This window comes from Trachemys scripta, chromosome 3, assembly GCF_013100865.1.
Source record: "Trachemys scripta elegans isolate TJP31775 chromosome 3, CAS_Tse_1.0, whole genome shotgun sequence".
NCBI lineage: Eukaryota > Metazoa > Chordata > Testudines > Emydidae > Trachemys > Trachemys scripta.
This window is the reverse complement of record NC_048300.1, coordinates 42119871-42144748: the sequence shown is the minus strand read 5'-3', so window position 1 is coordinate 42144748 and position 24878 is coordinate 42119871. Positions and strand designations below refer to the sequence as shown.

General features: G+C 41.9%; 1 protein-coding gene across 2 annotated transcripts; it reads left to right on the top strand.

The window, feature by feature from the left end:
• The first annotated feature begins 3404 nt into the window (after positions 1–3404).
• ATF3 (activating transcription factor 3) lies at positions 3405–14861 on the top strand. 2 transcript variants are annotated; one of them, XM_034764526.1, is made up of 5 exons: positions 3405–3640; positions 5500–5597; positions 8543–8786; positions 10274–10381; positions 11884–14861. In XM_034764526.1, the coding sequence occupies exons 2-5, from the start codon at positions 5533–5535 to the stop codon at positions 12079–12081; spliced, it is 615 nt and encodes a 204-aa protein (XP_034620417.1). In that variant the 5' UTR covers positions 3405–3640; positions 5500–5532; the 3' UTR covers positions 12082–14861. The 2 variants fall into 2 exon arrangements, with proteins under 2 accessions (XP_034620417.1, XP_034620416.1); XM_034764525.1 differs by lacking the exon at positions 5500–5597 and having other exon boundaries at positions 3508–3640.
• The last annotated feature ends 10017 nt before the right edge of the window (positions 14862–24878 follow it).

Here is a 24878-nt window from a genome sequence, read left to right as displayed (position 1 = left end):
CAGGTTGGAGATTTTCTGAGAGTCTACAATAACAGAGCAGCAGGTTATTATTTAGTATGATTGCTCTTTGTAGAAATACCCAGTGAGTAATACTGTAGGTGCTCAGGTGATCATATACTGTACGTAGATCGAGACATAACAGCAATAATTAAAACAAACTTCATCTCACTGAAACTATTACTGTTTCAGTCAGACTACTTCCTGCGGTTTCTGGTAACTCTAGAGAGAGGAAATCTAAAAGGATCAGGATATTTAGCTAGAGGAAATTTTTTGTGTGTGTGAAAAGTTGAAAAGTAAAACTACCAAAAGTGTTTAAGCATCTTATGTATCTATTGTTTGCTTTTACTTCCTGACATTCTTGATAGCTATATTAGTTTGTATTAAGTTGAATCTAGCCCCAATCCTATGTCCCTTGCTGAGATCAATGGGAGTTTGACATTGATTGAAATGGGAGCAGGATGGGACCCTATATGTTAAAGAAACTAAGCGTAAAATTCTGTTTTAATTTTTATTATAGTTTAATTCTTTCTTACTGAGGAATGCCATGCCATGACATTTTACAGTGGACTAATTTTAAAACATGCACAGTTGCTACCTCTATGTTTATTCTAAGGGGAGGTGCTCTCTCATATCAAGGATTTGGTAAATAACACCTATTTTACTGTCAAAAGCATTTTTCATATTAAACATATTTCCTTGTCAATGATGATACTAGAAGTAATGAAGATACATGAAGCATAAGCATCTGTCTGCTTAGTACTATATTATATCTGTGAAACACTGTGATCATGAAGTAATTTTTAGTGACACTTAAAACAGGTTGACAATATTTATCTTTGTGAGGTGTTTCTAACCACTCTGAAAGATGAAGTAATGTATTTAACCTTTCTAATTGCCCCTGTTTATTTGTGTAACTTTGCTCTATTTAATTAAAAATGCTCCCTCCAAATAAATTTGCATGGATAATAAAAGTAGTTAAATAACCCTGGATAGTTGCTAAAGCTTTCTGTCTGTATTACAGCAGGCACCTGGTCATCACCACTCACTTAATGTTGCAAAACAGCTTCCATAATAACTCCCTGTTTCCACGTGCTCAGAACTTTCCACAACATTTACATTTTGGGATGAAATTCTCCATGTTTGACTCTGCCTTCTTTGTAAGCCTGAGCAAACTCCTTCCAGCTGTTTTTGGATGTGGAATGAGTGAAGAAAATACCCCTCTGCTGTATAAATAATTTAACTACAGGGCTACCCCAGAAAACAGAGCTGAAGTTTGAAACTTGTCATAGACAAGTTCCCACTAAAGAGTAATGTTTTTTGCTTGGTGTTAGGATAATTGTTTTGATTTACAAAGATAAAATCCTTAGAAGGGTGTGAACTGGATGAGATTTTGTTCCAGTATCTGTAGGTGTGTACTTAAAGAGATATGACCACTATATGAGCGCATAGCTAGGCAGTGTGCAGCAATCAATGTTTTAGATCTTGCAAGGGGTCTAAAACTGAACAGGTGTGGAATAAAGACCTTGCCGTTAGAATCTATAAACTGAACACACCACATAAGTGTAGAGCAAGGAACAAACTGTACCTACACACTGCAAAGATAGTCTTCTAAACTGTGCAAGCCAGATTTTCTTTCTCTGTTCCCGACCCTTTCTCCTTAAAAAAAGTAGGAAATTAAATGCAAAATGCCATTGTTAATGAAGTGTTAAGTTTGTGAGATCAAGCATGCAAAAGTCATGACATTTCAAGATTTAAGGCTATCAGGATTAGATTGCCCCCAATGCACATATATAGCCCCTTATTAAATGCAGACCTTAAAGTAGTGCTCTTGCTTGTTAATGCATTGTATGTATGTATTGATGTATATCGTAATATGCATGTACACAGTACACAAAGGGGCTGAGTTAACATGGCTTGAGTGCCTGAGTTTGCAAGTGAAAGTTGTGTTCATGCTGTTTTTTGTATGTATTATGTAAGTATTATATTATGTTGTGTATATATGTGTGTGTATATTTATGAATACTGAAGCACATTAAACAATCTGTTTCCCAGCTTTGTGTTGTGGCTGTTAGAATTTAATTCTTGTTGTTTAAGACATTAGGATGATGTGAAAGGAAAAAAAGGAAAACGTTCTCCTCCCCTTAAGTCCTCCTCCTCCCCGAAGCCAGAAGGATATTGTTAGTTGCTTTAAGGAAAGATATTTTTTTAGCTCCCTGATGTGTCAGCAAAGGGGTCTTTAATCTTTACGGGTAAAAATTAAAGTCAGCCCACTCAATTTGTACACTGAACGTTTAGGTGACATCTGAAAAAGGGGGAACTACATCTCAGTGACACAGGATCACATTTTCAGTTCTTTTAAAAACTACATAATCCTTCAAAAATTATCGTAAAACGGGCTTTGCTTTTATTACTAAAAAGCCCCAGTCGCCCACGCACCCGATTCCTAGTAAAACCCTGTAAAGGTACGGAATTACAAACAGCAGATCACGCCGAAAACATCTCAGGAAGCACATCTGCGCCGTATGGGGGAAAGGGAATGGGGAAGTGATTTTTCTCTAGAAATCTTCTCAATCTTCACCCGTGGGTCGGACAGTTTTCTGAAGGGAGGCTACTTTCCAAAGTGAATTCGATTCTCTGTTAGAAATGCCCCTTTCCCACACGCTACGGACCCGTCCCCGCCTCTCATCCAGTTCGCTAAATCTCCAGTGGAGACGAACTCTTCAGAGCAGGCGCTGGAGACCCAGATCGGTGCGGATTGTAGTATTTTTGTGTCAACGCCGCGAGCCGCACGCTGCTCCCCTTGCACAGGGGCTGCCCGATGCGCGTACACACCCGCATACAAACAGACACACAATATCACACACACGGTGCTAGGGTCGTCACACGGGCACAGATGCCTGATGCACAATTACACATTCCCCCCTACACAAACGCTGATCTAATGGGGGGGGGGGTTTCAAACCGTTTAAATGGCTACAGAAAATGACAAAGCCTTTCCTAAAAGGTCCCTTCAGCGAACCAGTTCTGCCCCCTAATTCCACCGCCGCCCCCCGATCAGTTATTGCCCATCCCCGTTGCAGCAGGATGCCAGCGATCTGGAGTCATGCAGCTGGCTTGGGCACCATTGGCTCATGAGGATGACACGCAGCTGCAGGAGTTAACATCTGGCGGCTAGCCCAGGCGGCTGCAGTCCTGTTATGGAGCGGGTGTGCATGCGAGCCAGCTCCCTTGCTCCTCCTCCTGGTCGGGATGGGGGGAACCTTGCATCACCGCCCAGCGCTAGCTGCGCTCCCCCTTCCTTAGCTCTCTCGGCGAGGCTATTAATAGCATGACATCAGCCCGGGACTCGCAGCCAGAGTAAATACCAGCGCTGCCCACTCGGCTATATAAGGAGGGTGATGCAACCTCTCGCCGAGCCAGAGATTCAGACACACACCGAAAAGCGGCCGCCGCTCTCCAAGCGGCAAACTCGGAACTGCCCGGCAGGGACTGGAGCCCCTCCAGCCAGCGCGCCCGGCAGGGACCCGCGCGGACAGGCGGACGGACCGAGCCGTCCTGCTGCTCCCCGGCTCGCGTCTGCTCCGTCCCGCTCTGCTTGTCCCAGGCGCGGCAAGGCGGCGTGAGAAGCGGCGGGGGAAAGGTGAGTGAGTTTGGAAAGCGGCAGGGCGGGGGGACGGGGAGCGCCCGGACTTGGCTAAGGAACTTGATGGTGGCGAGCTCCGGGGGACCCTCCTGGCCCCGCTCACGCGGGTGGGCTGGGGAGCTCGCGAACCGCAACTGAAAGCAAAAGTGCGCTCGGAAGAGCGAAGTTTTTGACTCCTGCTGGGGCCACGCACAAGAAGCCCTCCCCCGCCCCCCCATTTCTCCTGCTTCGGAGTCTCTGACCCGCGCCCTAGACATCCCCCCGCTTGGACAGTGCAATCGCGGCTCCCCCCGCACAAGTCACCGCCGCTTCGGCTTAACCCGGGGCGCTCAGCCTCGCGTCTGACCCGCCGGGAGCCGGGAACCGGGCGCTCTCACTGGGGCCAGGGGCGCCGCTTCCGGGGGGGGGACCCTGCACATCTGGCCCTCCCCCTTCACCCGAGAGACGGGGGTTCTCCCAGCTGAGCGGTCAGGGTCGCTTTACTGCCCGATTCATTCGTTTCTCTTGGGCTGGGGGTAGCGCTCGAGTCCGTAGGGCGGCGCATTGCTCGGCAGTAGGAGCGCGGCTCCGCGGGGCGCCCGGTGCTCGCAAGCTGCTGCCCAAGTTGTTGTGCCTGCGATACAGTCCTTTAGAGAAAAAAGTTAGTAACCAAGAGCTCAAGGCACCCGCAGACTTCAGTTCATGCGGGTCACACCGCAATGGCGGTGTCTGTTGAGAGCCGGGGCTACATATAAGTGTTGTAGGGTCCCAAACGAAGTTATTTTCCTTTATGTTATTTTGGGGAAATATTGCCCTCTTTTGAGTATTTGATTAGCGTACACACAGACGAGAAGTAATATCATCCTGCAAGGTGATGAATAATTAAATAGTGGGGAAAGTCACTAGGAGATAACAGTCATTTTTTTGCCCCTCTACTGATGACTGACATGAACAAGATCAGTTGCTGACCTGTTGCCTAACTGAGCAGGGTTGAGTGACGACGCAACAGAAAAACTGTTACACAGAACGAGTTTCCTGTGTGAAATCGATTTTCTTGGTAGCAACAACAGCAGAGAAGTTCGGCAAATAAGCAGGCAGATATGATCTGGGATATCAGAATCCTAAAGGTCAATTTGAGTGCACAGAGGTTGTGAACTATAATTGCTCATAATGCCGTTTCAGATTAACCTGTATAGCTCACAGGGTTTATTGCGTCAGCAGCAGAGGAAAATGAATTCATCTAGGGAAATACAATTAAATCATTCATCTGCAGTTAAGCTAAAGGAAAGCTAGGAGTGAGGGTGACCTGAACTGTTCACTTTTAATATTAGCATTAAACTGAAGGACACTTTAAATAACATAAAGGCTGAGTTTGGACTTTGGAATAGAGAATGTGCCCTGACACATCAAATGTCAGAATGTGAGAGGTGAAAACTAAAAGTGGGGGGAAAATCATTACACAAACTGTGGAATGGGATCTTCATCGGGAAATGTCCTGTTTTTTCTTGATCGTAAGCTTCAGATGGAGTGGCTTGCACTTGCGCCAGGGATGAATTGAGCCTCTGTGGTGCTATTCGGTGGGGTGTTCAGCACCTCCAACTCCCAATGACTTCAATGGGAGATGAAGGTGTTCAGCACCTCACCAGATTGGGATCCATGTAGTTGTATGGACTTGTAGTTAAATAGAAAGGTTTAGATGTGATTATTTTCTTGGGCTAATTATAGAGCAAGCCAAAGTGTGTTAGGTGCTTTACAAACAGAGTAAACCAGGTCCTTGCCCCATATAACTTGCAGCCTAAGATAATTTACAGACAGATGACTGGGAAAAAGGGAGGCAAAACACATTTTTAACTCTTGCTTATACTATTATAATATAGGAAGTTGTCCTGTATCTACATCTTGAAGAAAAAATGTTTTTGAACAGAGGAAAATACCAACATTACAATTTTATGTCTATTTATCAAGTATACAAAAGGTATCTATCTAGCACTCTCCGTACCTCTGATATAGTTCTGATTTATTATTATTTGTATTCTCCTAGTGTCTGGAGCGCCAGGCATAGAGCAGGACCCCACTGTGCTAGGTGCTGTACAAACACAGAACAAAAAGACAGTCCCTGTCCCAAACAGTTTACAAAAAACAAACGGAAACTAGCAGCAAACCCCACCAAAGGAAAACTGACCCAGAACAGTACTCCTACAAACCTACCCACCCACAAACCCCTTCAAGCCCTTCTCTTTCCTAAAGCCTGAGTAAGTAGAGATGCCTTCCAGCATGTTTTGAAGGTCAGCAGACTTGGGCTATTTCAGACCAAAGGGAGCCGCAAGTTCTAAAGTCAAGGGTGCCCATAGAGAACACTCCCCCATCACTCTTACATCAAGGAGACAACAGTAAAAGCAAATAGGGTTATAAAAGGGATTTTAGCAGAGTTTTGTGGATATTTGAAAATAACTCCTCAAATTACCAATGGAAATCCAGCATAGACAATATTTCTCAAGATATTTTCCCTGAAAGCTCTGAACATTCTTGGTTTCTTTTGGTGGTAATACTGATTTTAATTAAAAGTTTATTCACATATTTAAAAAAAATAAAACAGCCCTATCACCAGTACTGAAAATTTAGGGATAGCTCAGTGGTTTGAGCATTGGCCTGCTAAACCCAGGGTTGTGAGTTCAATCCTCGAGGGGGCCATTTAGGGATCTGGGGAAAAAACAACACTGTTAGGGACAGTACTTGGTCCTGCTAATGAAGGCAGGGGACTGCACTTGATGACCTTTCAAGGTCCCTTCCAATTCTATCAGATAGGTATATCTCTGTATATTACTTGGGGTGGGCTGGAGAAATGGCTTTGTTAATTTAGATCTCTGATTGGAATGAATTAAACAGAATTAGCCATATAGAATTAAGCCATCACCATGAGCTAAAACAACAGTGACAGTTAATGCACATAGCTAAGGCTTCCTCTATCCACATACAATGATGGGTTCAATCCCATTGGGAAATAGAAAGAACCTATTTGAATGTGTTGGTGAAATGCTAAATGCTGTTGTTGGTTTGTCAGCTGGAAATCAGAGGCATGTTTCTAACTTGTTGGAGATGAGTATCCTCTAGCACTCTGAGATTATAGGATTAATGAGTATCAATACTTAAGATGACTCATGAGCGGGGGCTTCCTGAAGTGAATACATTTACATAAATTTCCCAAGGTCTGTTGGAATAACAAATAGTTCCAGGGAATTTTCCCTTCTTTAATAACTGACGGTGAAATCCTAAACTCACTGAAATCAGTGGGAATTTTCCATTGACCTCAATAGGGCCAGGATTTCATGTGGAGTTTGGGAACTTCTCGGTACTTCTATTTTTATTGAAAACGAGAAACTGCTTGGAAAGCCTCCAAACCTGGGATTTGGTGACCAGGGCAAGGGAATTCTACATATCGGTAGTTCACTAACTTTAGATTTTTGTATTTACCCTTTACAAATATTTAGCTCTAGCCCAGATTCTGCTCTCAGTTACCCCAGTGTAAATCTAGAGTAAATTTCTGGATAACTGAGTGAAGAATCTGGCCTTTTGTTAGAGTACATAATCTTCACCACCACCCAAAGCTGCAAAGTTAAAGCACTGACATAAAGGTGAGTGCACAAATCTAGGCTGACTATACAGAGCCTTCCTTTATGTACGCAGATAGCCCTGAGGCAGTTGTCTACTTAGCTGCTAGGGAGTTAATTGCAACTGATTTTACTATAATTACCATACGAATCAAGAACAGGTAATACTGCAGTAATCCCATTACTACAAGATATACAGTTGACTGCATCCCGTGAGGAAGTAGAAAAAGCAAATATGGTAAAATAATCTGAATTTTATCCATTTTTTTAAAAATAAGGGTCAGATCCTCCACTGGTATCAACTGGCATAGTTCCATTGAACTTAATACAGCTACATCAAGTTACAGTGATGTTTAATCATTTAAAATACTTAATTTTAAGGGTGTGCAAGGGCACTTTCAGATTTCACAAGAGCAAAAGAATAAAATATACTTCCAATTTTGCATTATTCCTTCCCTCCAATTCTACCTCTGGCTTGATACCTCTGAGCACATATAGCTCTTTACGCTTGAGCCAACTTTTATTACAAACTGCTTTGCAGGAATTTATCTTTTGATTTGAACAATTTTGGGCCAGATTCTAATCTTGCTCAGTCACACCCATGTAAATCTAGGCATCCAGTGGAGTTACTTTGGATTTACACAGGTGTAACTGAGGCCAGGATCTGGCCCATTCCTTCCAAGCTCGAATATAGAAGTATAGCTCTTAGTATGAGAGAATCATTTATTTTGTGTCTTTTTACAATTTTAAAATTTAAAACCTCTTCAATTGCCATTTTTTCCTTCTACGGGTCCTTCTCCTTTCCTCCCTCCCACCCCAATACTATCCTCACACACCCTGCCATGCTTGAAGGATTCACAATGCCATTTTACTTTGCAGAAAAATCCTGAAAATGGACTTGCATAATAAGATAGAATCTAAAAAACATACATCCATTTAAAAATTGACTAAATATAGATGCATTCACTTAGGATCTGAGCCTGCATTGCTTGATTTCAATGGAAGTTTGGATTGCTCAAGGAATACATGATCAGTCCTTATAAAGTAGACAGTAACCGTTCTCTTGCAACCATTATGAGCTACAGTGTCAACTCGCACACCTTTCCATGAGACTCTAAAATAAATCTATAAATGTGTGTGTATACATATATGTACACATACATAAATAGTGTAAGAATGTCATCTCAACCTATGCAAAAAATATACAGGGATTGGTTCATAGTTATGAAAATGCAGCTCTCTTCTGTCAAATCTGTTTGGCTTGTTAAGATTATTAAAAGACTATTCAATGTTTTATTTTGTTCCTTTTCAGCAAAATGATGCTCCAAAACCCAGGCCAGGTATCTGCATCAGAAGTCAGCGCCTCCGCAATTGTTCCCTGTTTGTCTCCTACAGCGTCACTGGGGTTTGAGGATTTCACAAATCTAACCCCACTGGTGAAGGAGGAATTGAGATTTGCCATCCAAAATAAGTGCCTATCCCACAGGATGTCTTCCACATTGGATACAGTGACAGTGTTGGAAAGACCCGTTGAAATGTCTGTTCTGAAAGCAGAGGTATCATTCCTTCGATAATATTTCCGTTTGATTGATTAGTGTTCTGATTTAATGTACCACAAAATATCCCAAAGACCAAGAATGATATAATCTCAAACACAGGCAGTCCTCAGGGGACTTAATCTGTCAATGTGTTCAGTGCTTTAGTGTTTCTTTATTTCTGTTTTCTTTAGATGCTACTGTGAAACACTATTTCACCTTTCATTTCAGTTAGGGCCAGTTTATTTTTAGCCTGACACAAGTAATAACTTCCCTTATTAATGGGAGTATCTCTAGAGGGTACTCTGTATCTGGCTTCACTACTGACTTGCTGTAGGGCCTGGAGCAAGTCACTGCAATTTAACCTTGATGTAGTTAGTTGAGGTCATCTGCAGGTGGGAGGTAAAGGGTTGACTTTCCTCAGCTCGGTACAGGGAAGTAAAATCAACCACTAGGATTTTATATCAAGGTCACTATCTCAAATTAGCTATCTCAATATAAAAAGACACCTTTTATTGCAGTGAAGACATAGCTTAAGTTTGGTCAATAGCCATGAATAGGGTGACCAGACTGAAAAATTGGGACGGGGGTGGGGGGTAATAGGAGCCTATATAAGAAAAAGACCCACAAATCAGAACTGCCCCTATAAAATCTGGACATCTGGTCACCCTAGCCATGAATTGGTTGTAAACCAGTTTTCTGGTTGTGAACCTACCAGGTGGCCAAAAAGAAAGCGCTAAGCTGTATAATAGTACCCTCTTCTGAAGAAACCAGCTGTGCCATTCCTAACCTCGGGGGGAGGTGGGGCAGATTGTGAATTCATGCATATTGGTATAAGTCTGAGTAACTCCACTGAAATCTATGAAGTTATACTAGTGTAAAATCCAAGTGAGATGAGAATCTGGTCCATAGGTCAAAGTTACTTTGGGTTTACACTGGAGTAACTGAGAGCAGAATTGAGTGTAAAGAGTGAAACTTTTTGAGAATTCCATACACAACCATTGATCCCCACTCCATACTCCTATTGGCATCAGAGGGTGTTCAGTGTGTAAAGATGGCTGGGTTGAGTACAGCTAGTAGATCTTAGACACTGGCATAGTACTCTGCTATCCAACCACCAGACTAGGGGCCTGCATCTGCACATCATTATTACTCAGACAAAACTCCTCCTGACTTCAGGGAATTAAACATTAGTCAGTAGAATAAAATCTGAATATATTTTAATTTAAAAATGTTGGCTTAAATAACTCTTCAGAATGTGACACATAAAGGACCTCATTCTGATCTGTTACGCCAGGTTTCCACTGATGACCTCAGAGGTGTTACTCCTGATTTACACTGTTGTGAGATCAGAAGCATACCTCTAGAGTGTCTGATGCTCTGTGTTGGTAACACACCTATTAGTGCTAACCTTTAGTGCTACCATTATTTTAAAAGTCAGCAATTATCAACATGATTATTCTGCATTTACTGCATCATGCTGAGTATGTACATCTTGAATCTTGTAGTTTTCGCCCCAAGAAGATGAAAGGAAAAAGAGAAGAAGGGAAAGGAACAAAATTGCAGCTGCAAAATGCCGAAACAAAAAGAAGGAGAAAACAGAATGTTTGCAGAAAGTAAGTTACTGACTTTGACTCTTCTCAACCTATTTCCTCTTTCTGTTATTTGAGCAAATAGGACAATGTCTTCAGGCTAAAGGTCAGGACCGGGGGTCAGGAGATGTGGACTCTGTTCCTGTCTCTGCTACAGACTTCCTGTGTGATCTTGGACAAGTCATTTAACCCTCTTTTCCCTAACTGTAAAATGGAGATATTTAGCCACCTCACTTGAGTGGTGGAAAGATGAATTCACCAATGGGTGAAATTCATCTTTGTGCAGAAGGCTGGCACAAGGCCTATGCAAAATCCTAGGACACTGGGGTGAATTTTACCCAAATGCCTTTAGATCAAATTTGGTTAACAATGAAAAATATATATATGAAAAATAACTGAAGAAGGAGAAGAAAACATTGTTGAAATTTTAGTGAATGATAGTGTTATTTATATGGATAATACTAATCTGAAAATGTAAATGGAACACGAAGAATTAAAATTACATTTCACATAATGTACATTATAGATTCTAATAAGCTATGCTTACTCCATGCACCAAAACTTGATTTTTCTATGAAATGGCTCTCCAGTTGGAAATGATCACTGATGTAGTAGCTTAACAAATTAAAGCTGCATCTCATTTGGTTTATAATTAACACTACTGATTGAACTTTTCAGAGAAGTAACTTTTACAAATCACAAGCTTATTTACTATTACTATTACTTATTGATACCATAAGCTTATGCCACTGCAAAACAGTAATGATGTCATAAGAGTCCTATAGACAAGAGCCCTATAGACAGGGTAGCACAGAGGACACAAGAATAGGTACAAAGTATCCCTTATGGTGCAAATGTCTGTCTCCATTAGCAAGTTTGTGATTAGTAGCGTTTAGTATTTAGTGCATTAAGAGTACTAAGCAGTCTCTCAAAAGCCCCATATCAGTGACTGTCTCTTCAGAAAAGTGCAGGGAGCCCATTAACATCACTCCTTGTGTTGGTCAGAGGGGCTTATCAAAGAAAAGCAGGGTGCTGCTTCTTATCCTACCCCAAAATGAACGGACTGCCTCCACAGGCTCTAAGTCCCTGCTGGCCTGGGAACAAGGAACCAGGCTAGAATCAAGGATTCAGATCCTGGGGTGCAGTTCGCTGGAACTTCTACTTGGCCGTTGGACTGGCCAAGTGAGTTCATAATGGCTTTTTTGTTGTTGTGGTGGTGGTGGTGGCAAATAAGCTTCCTTTTGGTCAAAGCAATGTTGGCAGGTAGCTCTATTGAATTTGGCTTTGTGACCATTGTCCTATTTCTTTAAAGGGCAAAGAGGACCATTGTCTGAATCTGTTCTCTAGACTATTATATACTGGTGAAGTACAGTTGCATAGTTATGACTAATTAAGAAGCAGGTAGTTTCTTTCTAACCCAGCCATCATGCTTTGCTACAATTAAAGGGTGGCAACCATCACACTAACATTATGGTTAACTATGTAAAATACTCACTGTAATACTTATGTCTGTGCTCTGTGACTAGGAATCAGAAAAGTTGGAAACTATCAACGCAGAACTAAAGGCCCAGATTGAAGAGCTAAAGAATGAGAAGCAACATTTGATATACATGCTCAATCTCCACAGGCCAACTTGCATAGTTCGAGCACAGAACGGGAGAACACCCGAGGATGAAAGAAACCTCTTTATTCAACAGATCAAAGAAGGAACATTGCAGGGTTAAGGCAAACCTAGAGTTCTCATAGTGCATCTTTACACCAAAAAAAAACAGAAACCATCGAGGATTTGACTCAATGTGTATCTGTAGGATCCTATTAGTCTAGAACCGTTAGGCAGGGGAGATTGCTTTGTTAAGCAGGAAGGATCATGTTGGCTTAGCTGTGATTCTTCCTCTCCAAAGATTTGGTCTCGATCAAGTCGAAGAGTCCTCTGCCTCAACTCTAGGTTTTAGTACTTGTCATACTTGCTGTTCCTAGAAGCTACAGACAACAGCTCCGGAAGTTTTAGGTCTCTGTAGTGTACAGTGCCTGCACTCATGATGTTTGTGTTAGAACACTATGACTTCCAATGATGCACATCGTACCGACAGCTGTGCTGGATGGACACTATCTTTCTTTGTTGCTGGTAGGGAAAGCACACTGAGAGTGTTTTTAAAGTTTTGCAATGTTTCCAGAATGATGCTTTCTGGCAGAATGCGTTGCTATGTGATGGGACACACTGTAGTCTAACCTAATGCTGCAAAGACTTTCGTTTCAAACTAAGCATTGTACTTTTTTTTTTTTCACAACACTTGTGTGGGTTTTTTTATGACTCAGCGGCAGATTCTGAGAAGTCTGAGAGATGTGACAAGTGTCAGTTTCTTGCCAAATGTCCATGTAACTAAGTTTGCATTTACTGAACTGGAACCTCACTCACTGTTCTTCAGGAATTGCAATTTTGCCATGAAAAATAGGAAAGCACCTTGGCCTTTGTGCACCCAAAGTATAATATCTCATATGGGTGATATTTCAAAGAACTTAATGGAAACAAAATTACACAGTAAAAATAGACTTGAAAAATCTAATGATTCCCTAATGTCTTGGGTTCTGAGCATGCAATCTTTATTCAGGCAAAACTCCCATTTATCATTCATTCTGAGTGAAATTTACCCCGTGCAGAGGGCAGGTGCAAGGGCTATACATCATGTAAGCCCTATTTTGACGCTATAAATGTAATTTAAATAATGCATCCACCTTATGCTGGCCCTCTGCACATGGGTGAATTGCACTTTTTGGGAAGAGGGAACTAACCAGGAAGGGACTTCAATAAGACTTTTGCTTGAGTAAGGATTGCAGGATTGAACCCCAAATTTGTGAATCACAGAAAATAGAAATGGAAAAGACTTACTACATTAGATCACACAGGGGCTGATTCTGCACACCTTTACTCAAATTAGTAATCCTGTTCACACAAGTAGTCCCACACGTAGCTCTTACTCATGTGAGCAATGGTTTGAAGTCTCTCACCCTGTCAGGATTATTTCTTATTGCCAGATAATTTATACAGGGGAAAGAATTCTGACTATAGTAATTTCTTTCATATTTGAGTGGTAACTGCAGCCAACCAAAATGCTGTTTAGAATCCAAGAATAGCCTAGAACTTAACCTAAGGGTAGGTCCATACTTACCTCCAGGTCCGGTGGTAAGAAATCCATCCTGGATTGATCCCGCAAGTGCCCGCCGTTGACGCTGGTACTCCTGCTCGGTGAGAGGTGTACGCGGAGTTGACGGGGGAGCCTGCCTGCTGCGTCTGGACCCGCGGTAAGTTTGAACTAAGGTATTTTGACTTCAGCTGTGTTATTCACGTAGCTGAAGTTGCGTATCTTAGTTCGAAGTGGGGGGTTAGTGTGGACCAGGCCTTGGTGATGTAGTGAGTAACTATTTTTTACTTTTTTAAAAATCTAACCTTAGATGTTTTGAACTATTAGTTGAGCTGCTGGACTAAAGAGCTAGAGTTATGAGTGTTTAAATTCTGATGTTTCTGTGAAATCCTCAGATTGTTTAATCCTATTAAATATTATCATTACAGTTTTCTGTAAAAGAAAATATTATCCTTATTTATCACTAATATTCCTAAGAAGTTGAAATAATAAATATTGCAAACAAGACAAAACTGAAAACACAAGTGTTGTACTGTTTTTTATTTTTACTTTTTGGTGTCTAATATTATATATTTCTAAACTTCAACGCTTCTATTTGGGACACCACTATTTAAAAAGTATAAGTGCCTGATTCTTGCCTCTCATGAGGTGTTCATCATCTTGCAGGATTGGGTTCAGAGATTTCATATCTCAATCAGTGGTGTCTAATTGCTTAATAATGCATTTTAAATGAAATAAACCATAAAAATGGAGCTTACAGTACATAATATTTTACACCAGTTCTGCAGTGTTAAAAATACAATTTCAATCTAAACCAATAGATACCTCAACCATCAGCTTCTTACTTTACAAGCCCCAAATGGGTAAACCAGATATCATACCAGATCCCTTTTTATTTTTATATTCTGCAACAGAACTTCTTAATACACTTTCCTAAGATCTGGATATATTGTAATGTCCTATATCATGTTTCAGATGTGTACTTCAAGCACCTGAAAGGTGAATGTATAAAATACAATATATTAGGCCACATTCAGTCCTGGGGACCAAGTCTCTCGTTGCAGATTATGTGGAACTCCCAATGACTTCAATGAGAGTTTCTCAGATCCTGTGGTTGGAGAACAGAGTCCCCTCATGCAATTCCACTGGCTTAACTGGAGTTACACAATGGATAAATTTGGCCCATTGTTTGGCTGACACAGGAAAAACATAGAACGTGTTTCAATAACCTTGTCAAATGAATTTTCATTAGCATTTGACTTCTGTAATATAGAAGCAGTAGATCTAAGCATAATCCAGATACCAAACTCCTTGGCTTTGTCCTTTGTGCAACAAATATCAGCAAAGGCAAAATAAAAAAAAAAGTTTGTCACTTATGCTGTTATAAGGTATTAGTACAGGGACTGGCTTCATTTACTGTTCAACATAATCACAAAATTCGTGTCTCTTCTTTAGGAATTTTGTACAGTTGCTATTAACTGTATTACTGGTGACGCAGGCGTCATGCATTTGCTGCTTGAGTTAAACATAAATGTTATTTACTAGCATGCCAAATGTTAATGTGGCATCACTACTTTTGTCAGAAGGTATTCTGTTTTTATTTCTATCTGTTCAGTCATTGCTGCTTTGCACTGTGAGTGTGTGTGTGTGTGTGTGTGTGTGCATGCACCCGTGTGTATGTGCAAGTATAATTCATAAGTTATGGTACTGAAGTTAATTTGAATATACCCAAGAAAGCAATGTCTAAAAAGGCTAGACATGAGCAATGCATTGCATGGGTTTAGTAAATGTCTACTTTATTCGGGAGAACCTTTAAAACAGCATTAAAAGCAATTTGTTTTCTATTCTCAAGGTTATGTTTTGATACTTTAATAAAAAATAATTAATATACATTTGCTCATGTGTGACTTCATTCTAAGATTCATTCAAAGTCTGGAAACAATTTCTTTTCTTAGAAGAACAAGAAGCTATTTTAAAAAGTATGTTTCCAACAATAAGTTTTTGGAAGTTGAAACTGGCATTGTTTACTGAACTCTGTACTCCTCTTGATATACACACTGCCCAGGAATGCTAGGCTGCTGGCTTCAAACACAGCATAGTAGTTGCATCAGGGGACTCGTAGCCAGGACTTTTATGCTGTGAGATGTTGGGCAAGTCACTTTAGCTCTCCATGCCTCGGTTTACTCATCTGCCAAATGGGGCTAATACATATGTTAGAGGGCTGCTATAGAGCTTCATATTTATAGATTGCTTTAGGATGCTAAGATGGAATGTGCTATATAAGTGCAAACTGTTAAAAATTACAGGTTGGGGATCTGGGGATTTTGTTATTGGTTGTTTATTTGGGAAAACGTTAAGGATTATAGCTAAAATATGCAATCTTGTATATTTGGAACCGAGCACCTACATCCATACTAAAGTTCCTAAATAAAAGTGTCCTGGCACTTACAGGTAGGTGCTGACCAAAAATTTTAGCCTGAATACTTTGCAAATAAGAAAAACCCTCAACACAATGGAAATTCCAGTAGATTGGAGTTATTTAAATATCAGTAGCCTAATAGATCCATTGCATCATTACACAACCTAGCTGGCCAACTGAAACCAGTTTAAAATTTCAACTGGACTTTCTACTAGGAAAGACAGTGGATAGATAGGTGGAATTTGGGACTACCAACTTCAACAGCATCTTTTTTCTTTATAAATGGAACTTCCCTATCAATATATCCCTTTAAAAGACTTGCACCAGCCAACATGCGTATATTCAATCTCTCACCCATTTTCTTCTATCTGCTCTTATTTGGATGGCAGTCATGCTTTAGCTAGTGGGTTTTGACTTCTTGTCTCATTTTATCTTTGCTAAATTTGTAAGCCACCTGCTTGCCTTCAACACAAACTATTAATCACAGGTTTGTTTTAAAAAACCTCATCAACAGGCTAGGTATTGCTGATGTTAATTGTATTTATGTTATATAATATTTATTTTAAAACATATGATCTGAAAAAATCTAATTGTGTACATCTCTAGTGTATGTAACATTCTTATCACTATTACTCTTGTTCTCCTTCCCCTATTCCCTCTGATAGTTTGTTATACGTGCTTGTTGCATTTTGTCTTAAATTAGGGCCTGATCTTGCAATTATATCCATGCAGACCACATTGCAGAATGGGGACTTTCCAAAAAAAAGTTTGATGGGGCTCACCATGACTGAGACCTACTAATAAGTGTATTTTGTTCTGGGTCTTTTCTATCCTCATAACCTATTTTTACACATTTTGCCCAAGAAAGCAAGTTCAACAACACTGGGATAAATAATCAGTGAGTCAATTCAATTAATTAAAGGGTAGACGCTCCCACAAAGTGAATAAAAATAACCATTAATTCCATGTTTTAGAACAGATTAAGGGGCTATTTTAGACTCTAAGAGTATAGGTTGGCATTTTATAAGTTTGTAGCTTTACCTATTAAAATGTTAACAAGATCACAGACAACAGATGTTCTGGTCTTGATGTTTTTGTAGAAGAAATCTTATAGGTGGTTACAAAACTCATAGAAAGAAATCACCCACAAATGTAATTATAGGAGGGAAAATACAATCCAAATTATGTTAAGATGAACAAAAGCAAAAAACAGAATAACTAGTTATGGTTTTACTATGCTTTTTAAATGTTACTGATGGAGATCACCTAGTGGTGGTTAGCAGTAACTTCACATGCCAGCTTCAAATCTTGTGAAATTGTTAAAAGGTGCACAGTTAGGCACCTCTCTGTCCTTTCTTACCCCTTTCCTCTCCCTGAATCCTGTAAATATTTATGTATGTGTTTAACTTTATTACTGGGAGTAGTCCCAAAATCAAAGTAATTACTTGTGGAAGTAAAGTTAAGCTAATATACAAGTGTTTGCAGGATTGGGCCCTGAGATTGTAGTTGACAATGTGGACCGAGACTTGCTGCTACATTTATCTTATTTTATGCAGCAGGTGGCCAGAGCTTGCAGCTGACGTTCACTAATACTGTCAAACACAGTTCAGTAGAAAGGACCATATTACTAGCATTGTCCTCAATCGTGCAAATGCCTGACTTAAATGGGACTATTTCTATGGGTAAACTTACTCACATGTGGATGAGAGTGCAACTCCCACTGGGACCGTGCTCTCCTGGCTTGGGTAAACAGAGCTCTCCCATTGCACCCACTCCTCCTTTGCTGGTGTAGTGAGAGCTCTTCATCCTGTTTAAATCTATTTTAACCATCAGAACTGAGGCACAGAGAGATTAAGTGACTTACTCCAGGTCACAAAGAAATCCAGAAAGCCAGTGGTGGATTTAGTAGCAGAACCCAGAAGTCCTAACTCCCAGTCCCAGTATTGCCAACTCTTGTGATTTTATCACCAGTGTTCTTCTTAAAGCCCCAGCTCCTACAGGTATGCAATTAGATGAGCATCTCAGTGTTCATGGTTGCAGAGAAAAGCTTGACAATGTGACCGGAGTTACCATAAAGACTCAGAAATGACAAGACAAATAAAATGAACCCAAAATATATTATATTTTTAAAATTTCATTATTTGTAAGCAAATCTCATGATTTTTGGGCCTTACTCATGATTTTAGAGTGCTTGGGGTTGTCCATGCTGCATTCTCTGCTCTAACAAGCAGGCACTCTATGCTCTTTCTTGCATGACACATCCTAATGATGATGCTGTTAGAAAAATCAATTATCTGTGGAGATTCTGAAAGGGTCTAAAGACTAGACTTCACAGCTAATAGTGAAGGGGGGGAAAGTTGGGTATTGTAAAAAATTTACTTGTTTTTAAAGTAACATTCAAACATCATGCTGCTCTCTGCACCCAATCAACAGCGGTGAGCAAAGCTATTTCACTGTACATTTATCTTAGTAGTCATTTTTATCTTATTTCTCAGGGCAGCATTCAATCGCATTCTTGAGCCTCCTCTCCTTTTGTGCACTGACCTGCCACTTCACTTCTCTTTAGAGATTGTTACTTGAATGAACGTAATGTTTCAGTGTCTGCTTATAAGGTGATGGCATGACCATCCCATCATGTACAGAAGCCATTCTTCAGGAAGGTTAAACAACATTAAGGTTGTATAATTAAGCATTCAAAAGTCAGGAAATGTGAATGTTAAAGTTGCAAGCAGAAGCTTAACCTTGCCCCCACTCTGTATATGCCAAACAATAGTTTTCAGTTATATGATCACTTATTATTTCTCAAATAATACAATAATTACACTAGCTCAGTGGTTTGAGTATTGGCCTGCTAAACCCAGGGCTATGAGTTTACTCCTTGAGGGGGCCATTTAAGGATCTGGGCCAAAAATTGGGGATTGGCCCTGCTTTGAGCAGGGGGTTGGACTAGATGACCTCCTGACGTCCCTTCCAACCCTGATATTCTATATGCAGTGTCTTGTAGACTTTTGTATTTCTCTATATGCCACACAAAGAGAGCCCATGAAAGTTATATATATATATATACACACACACAAGATGTGAAGCGAATAAGGCAAGGGCTTCTTACAAGAAGCAACTTGCTATCATGATATATGGAATCAAAGACATTCTTAAACGGGAGACATTTAGAAAAGAAAACTACAACTACAGACACAAACAGGCTTCCACATAGCCTGTGCTCCAGCTTTGTCTCCCTTGTTTACCAGGGACCACACTTCGTTGGGAACTGTATAGCACAGAGATATCTCATGGTTGAATAATATATTGCAAGTTAACATATCATTGTATGTATTGTGGAGGTCATGCATACAACCCCAGGGGGTTGGAGGGGAGTGAGGACTGCAGAGGTTAGTGCATTCAGTTCCTGCAAACTCCTTGTGTGGCTCTCCAGCTGAGCCAAGAGCTATGTCAATGTACTCCAGAGGAGACATGTCCAGCCCTCCTTGGCCAGGATACCTTGCTATGATAGAAGTTGTTGAATGGGGATTGGAGATGGAAGATGAGGGTGTGAAAAACGTCCTTCCTAATAATAAACTAAACTAAACATACATATCTCCAGCAAATGAACTTTCAATTCCCTTGCAAAAAAAGCAGTTCCTTCTCTTCAGTTCCTCCTTCGCTCTTCCTCTTCTCCCCTCTCCGCACTGCAGCCAAACCCCACATTCTCCCTACCACTTCCACAGTATCAGCAGGAGCAGCTTTAGGCATAGGCTACGTAAATGGCTGTCTACAGCACCAGGTCTAAAGCTGCACTGGACCACCACTGGAATAGCCACAGCCAGACACCATCAATACAGTTCTGAACATCACTGTCTGTGGCACTTCTGTGCACCCAGTATCCTCCCCGTCCCAGAAATGTGCTATCCTTGCCAGGGGTGGCAGGGTTGTAGAAATTTTGGTGGTGCCCAGAATGCTCAGAGCCCGCCCGCCCCCGCAACTCTGCGCCCCCACCTGTCTAAGACTCTGGGAGGGAGTTTGGATGGGGGAGGAGGACTGGGGTGCAGGCCCTGGGCTGGGGCAGGGGATTGGGATGCAGGAGGGGTGCAGGGTGCAGGCTCTGGGAGGGAGTTTGGGTGCAGAAGGGGTGAGAGGTTGGGCTCTGGGAGGGAGTTTGGGTGGGGGAGGGGGCCTGGGGTGCAGGCTCTGGGATGGAGTTTGGGTGCAGGCGCTGGGGTGGGGGTGCAGGCTCTGGAGGGAGTTTGGAGATTGGAGGGTATACGGAGGGAGGGAGTGCAGGCTCTGGGAGGGAGTTTGGGGGCAAGAGGGGGGTGTAGGAAAGGGGAGGGGGTGAAGGCTCTGGGAGGGAATTTGGGGGTGTGTAGGAAAGGGCTGAGGGCATGCAGCACTTACCTGGGGCTCCTAGGCAGGGCGGGCCGGGGGGCCTCCGCGCTCTGCTACCCCCAGGCACTACCCCCATAGCTTCCTATTAGCTTCAGGGGCGCTTGGGGCGGGAGCAACACATGTGGACACAGACATGACCCACCCCGCCCAGGGGCCACAGGGAGGGGCCAGCAGCCATGTGGAGCGAGCAGGCAGGAAACCGCTCAGCACCGCTGTGCTGCTGATGGTGGGTGGGGGCCCCGGGCTGTTTTAAATTGCCCGGGGGATGTGAAGGGGGGAGCGCCTGGGGGCAGAAGGCAGAGCAGAGGGAGAGACCCAGTCTCAGACAGTGATGGAGCCGGGCCCCAGGCTCAGAATATTCCTGGTACCCAGGCACCACGGGCTCATAGAACTCACTGCCTATGATCCTTACGTCCTGTTTACTCATGAGCAGCAGGCTCCTCTGGGTCTCAGGTGAGCCCCAGAATCCGGCTGCACTGGTTGCAGTGGTACCATTGCAGTCAATGGAAAGATTCTGGGATGTGTTTGGGAACGAAAGGTTCCTGACACAGATAACTGGGCAGGAAACAGACACAAATGACTTGGAGAAAAAATGACACAGGTGACTGGGTGGGTAGGGCTGTGAGAGAAAGGGAGCAGGGAATGACTGGGATATGAGGAGGTACAAATTCCATCTTTGCCTAGGGACTCAAGGCACCTACAACCATCCCTGCGTCACAGAAGCATCAACATGATGAACCAGAGTTTGTCTTAAGCAAAAAGAGGACAGTTTGGCCACTATTATAGCTGGCCCCTTCACTCTGAAAGCTCACTGATGCCGAATGTGAGATAAGATTCTACTCTAGTATATTAGCTGGAAGCCGCTAATTCTTTTCTTCCACAAGCACATAAACAGTGAGCTGGCTGCTGGGAAGACATTCAGTTAAGTCTGGCATTTCTGACATTGCCTCAGATTTCTGCTCCCATGAGTAGCTAGGTAAATTTGTGTGTGTCAATGAGAGTGATGTGGCTGCCCTACAGATAGAAAATAGTTTATGCCCAAATAAATTTGTTAGTCTCTAAGGTGCCACAAGTACTCCTCGTTCTTTTTGCTGATACAGACTAACACAGCTACCACTCTGAAAATAGAACCTGTTACTAAAGGAGCTCTCTACTACTACTAAAGGAGTGGGAAAGGCCTGTGTTCTTAGAGATGAACTTCAAAGGTTCTAGACCTAGCTCCTTCTGTGGGTGATTTATGTAGTCCCAGTGGCCAAAATGTTCAGATCGGAGTGTCTGAAGTTAGGCTCCTAAATCTATCTAGACCCCAATTCACTTAACCACATGCTTATGTCCATCCCTCCTCAGGAAATCACTTAAGCAAGTGTATAGTTTTAAGCATATGCTTAAATCCCATTAACTTCAATGGAATTTGAGCATGTAATTACAGGTAAAAATGTGCTTAAGTGCTTTCCTAAATTGGGGCCTTAGGCACATAAATAAAAGTGGTTTGATTTTCAAAAGTCCTGAGTACCCATGAATCCTAATGAAGACAGTGGGAACTGCTGGACACAAAACCTTTGAAAATCAGTCTGCTTTTATTAAAGTGCCACAGATCTCAAAATGTTTTATAAAAGTGGGCAAGTACCAGTACCCCATTTTACAGATGGGGTAATTAAGATACAGCAAAGTGACATGACTGCCCATACAGTAGATGCCTGATGAGCTCTTCAGACCTTCTGTCTGCATCATTACACGTGACATTGCACTGAATTAAATTAAAAGAAAAAATATACATAATGCCACTAAAAACAGCCAGTTGTTGCCATCACTAGTTATTATTCTGGTAAGAATCTGTCCAATCTTTTTTAAAATTCTGAGTTGTACCTGATATTGCTAATAATGTAACTGTGCCATTGCTTATTCTACTTTAATGCCAGTAAAATAATAATAATGATGAAGAAACAAATGCTGTCCTCACTTCCTCCAAGGTCATGGAAAGCTGTAATCCAGTGGAACTGTCTCAGTTCGTCTGCATGAATTGAAGGACCAGTCACTAAAAGGCCACACTGGTGATTCCAAACCCTGTGTGTGCCATGAATATCTACAGACTCCAAAAGCATTGGAACCAGGCTCAGAACCAGGACCATCAGCACCAAAAACACAAGCCCTTGTGTACATGAGATCAGAATTAAGAGAAAGTCATAATCTAGTCATCTGCTCTAATCCAGTTCTAACATTGGCAGCCTTGGTCAAGTCACTTCTGTGCCTCAGTTTGTTCATAAAATCAGACTACAGGAGGGATGGCTAGTTAAAGTTTGTGAATTTTTTTGGAGATGAAAATCTCTAAATAAGTGTTAAATATTGTTAAGAAACAGTATTAAAATGGCATCTGAATGCTAAGTAACAAGAATTGGGAAATTAGAAAGTATTTCTAATTTTAGATAGATGAGTACATGTATTATTAAAGGAATGGAAGGTGAGTATTATGCCCAGACTCCTTTAAAAATTATTTCTGTATAAAAGGACCCAATTAATTTTATCAGGTCACTCTCGTAACACCACCTAGGTTACCATAGCAGCATCTTGTATGGAAAGACAGATTACCCAAACTTTATGAAAAGGTAATTCTGTTTCTCTAAGTCATGTTAATAAATCCACATTCATCGAGTAAAATGGACACTCACTGACTATCTCATGTGCTCTGTAATGTCAGGTTAATTGAACGTTCAATATATGTAAATTGAAAAAACATAAAGTGTCATATTTTGATTTATAATCCCCAAGTGACAAACTGTCTGAGCAATTAGCACAGAATTATTGCCAGAGATGTGAAATATTAGAATAATAAATCTTTTAAGAGATACACCTGTTAAATGTGCATGAGCTATCATGAATAATGTTAATCGTTTAAAAATAACTCCAGTGGTTGGTGCAATCAGATTTCAAATTAAAATATTAAAATAAAGATCTGAGTCTGGCAGGCGAGTCTGTGTTGTTTGCGCTGCACTACACTGTGCTGGTGAGCTAGATTCAATCTCTGAAACTTGTCTCTTGTTCTCCCAGCCCCGCGACAACAGTGGACACAGTGGGCCAAATTCAGAAGTGGTGTAAGCACACAGGTCCCCTGGAAGTCTCTGGGCCAAATTAAATGGTGACTAAATGGTGGGGTAAGTTATATGTTGGGCTTGATCCTGATGTTAGATTGGAGTAAATTGGGGTAATTCCTAGGGTTGCCAATCCTCCAGGATTGGCCTGGAGTTTCCAGGAATGAAAGATTAATCTTTAATTAAAGATTATGTCGTGTGATGAGACCTCCAGGAATATGTCCAACCAAAACTGGCAACCCTAGTAATTCCATTGACTTAAGTGGTCTTACTTGAGTATGAAAGACGGGAATCAGCCTGCTGGTTATACATTGCTCATAAACACATGGAAAGGGCAGAGTAACCTGCACAAATCTGCCATTTGTTGGGGTGCAACATGAATGCAATTTATATGCCATGAGGCAGAAAGTGGAGATATAAGAGGCAGTAATGGCAGATGTTAATAAGTGATGTGGCTGCAGGTAGCACGTTGCCCTTATCTTCTTCCAAACACACTGTTCTGCCCTCCCCTGCAGGATAATCATACTTTCAAAGTCAAATACAGGGACACTGTAGCAGGGATGTCACAAGGAACCGTTTTGGTGGCAGATGAGGGCGAAGAGAAGAGGGGAAGTGGGAGGAGACTGGGGCACCCGCCCCTCTGCCTTTCCAAAGGAAAAACTGGGACACTTTTCAGTAAAGCAGTGTAGGAGAAAACACTATTTATCTCTCTGTGACCCTTTACTGTTTTATCCTGGTCCCCACTCTCCCTTTGCGGTGTAGCGGTCTACCATCTCTCCCCTGATACATACACCATTCCCTCCTGCACTCAACCCAGAACCTCCACATTGTCCTCCATCTCAAACCCCATGCACACCACCCTATCCTCCCCACGCTGGGGGAAAGAACCTCTAACCATTCTACCCCATCAGCGCTGCCCCGTCGTCCACATGCTCCACCACAACTTAGAGCACACTGACCACTCTGCAGGGTCAAGAAGCTCATTCCCACCCTCAGCCCTTTTATTCCCCTGCCTCTACCTTCAGCCCATGGACACCAAGGCTTCACATGGCAGGGATCCCCTGCAGAGAGGCCTGCATTTCCTCTGCTGACCCTTCCTCTCAGTGACCTGCAGCCAGGCACGGTGAGGAGGGCCTGCTGCCCCCTACTGGTAGCCAGGCTGCTAGAGCCCCAACAGGAGTCCCACTGTGGCAGCAGGTGCTACTGCATGCTGCCTTGCTACATGGTGCCTATAGTGTGACTAGCAGCATTGTTGTTGCAGATTAGCCCCATTAGTGTCTAGTAACCAACCACCTCTGCAGGATAAGTACCTAAAAGGAGACTGAAAGTAGAAGAGTCCTGCCTAAACACACACTCTGTATCTTACACTCTCCCGTTAGCTGATGTCCCCCCTTTACCAACTTTCTTCCACTTTAGTATCTGTTAGGCTTGTTTTGCATACCCACTGCATACCAAATCAGCTCAAGTTACTGCATTTTATCACATACACCAAT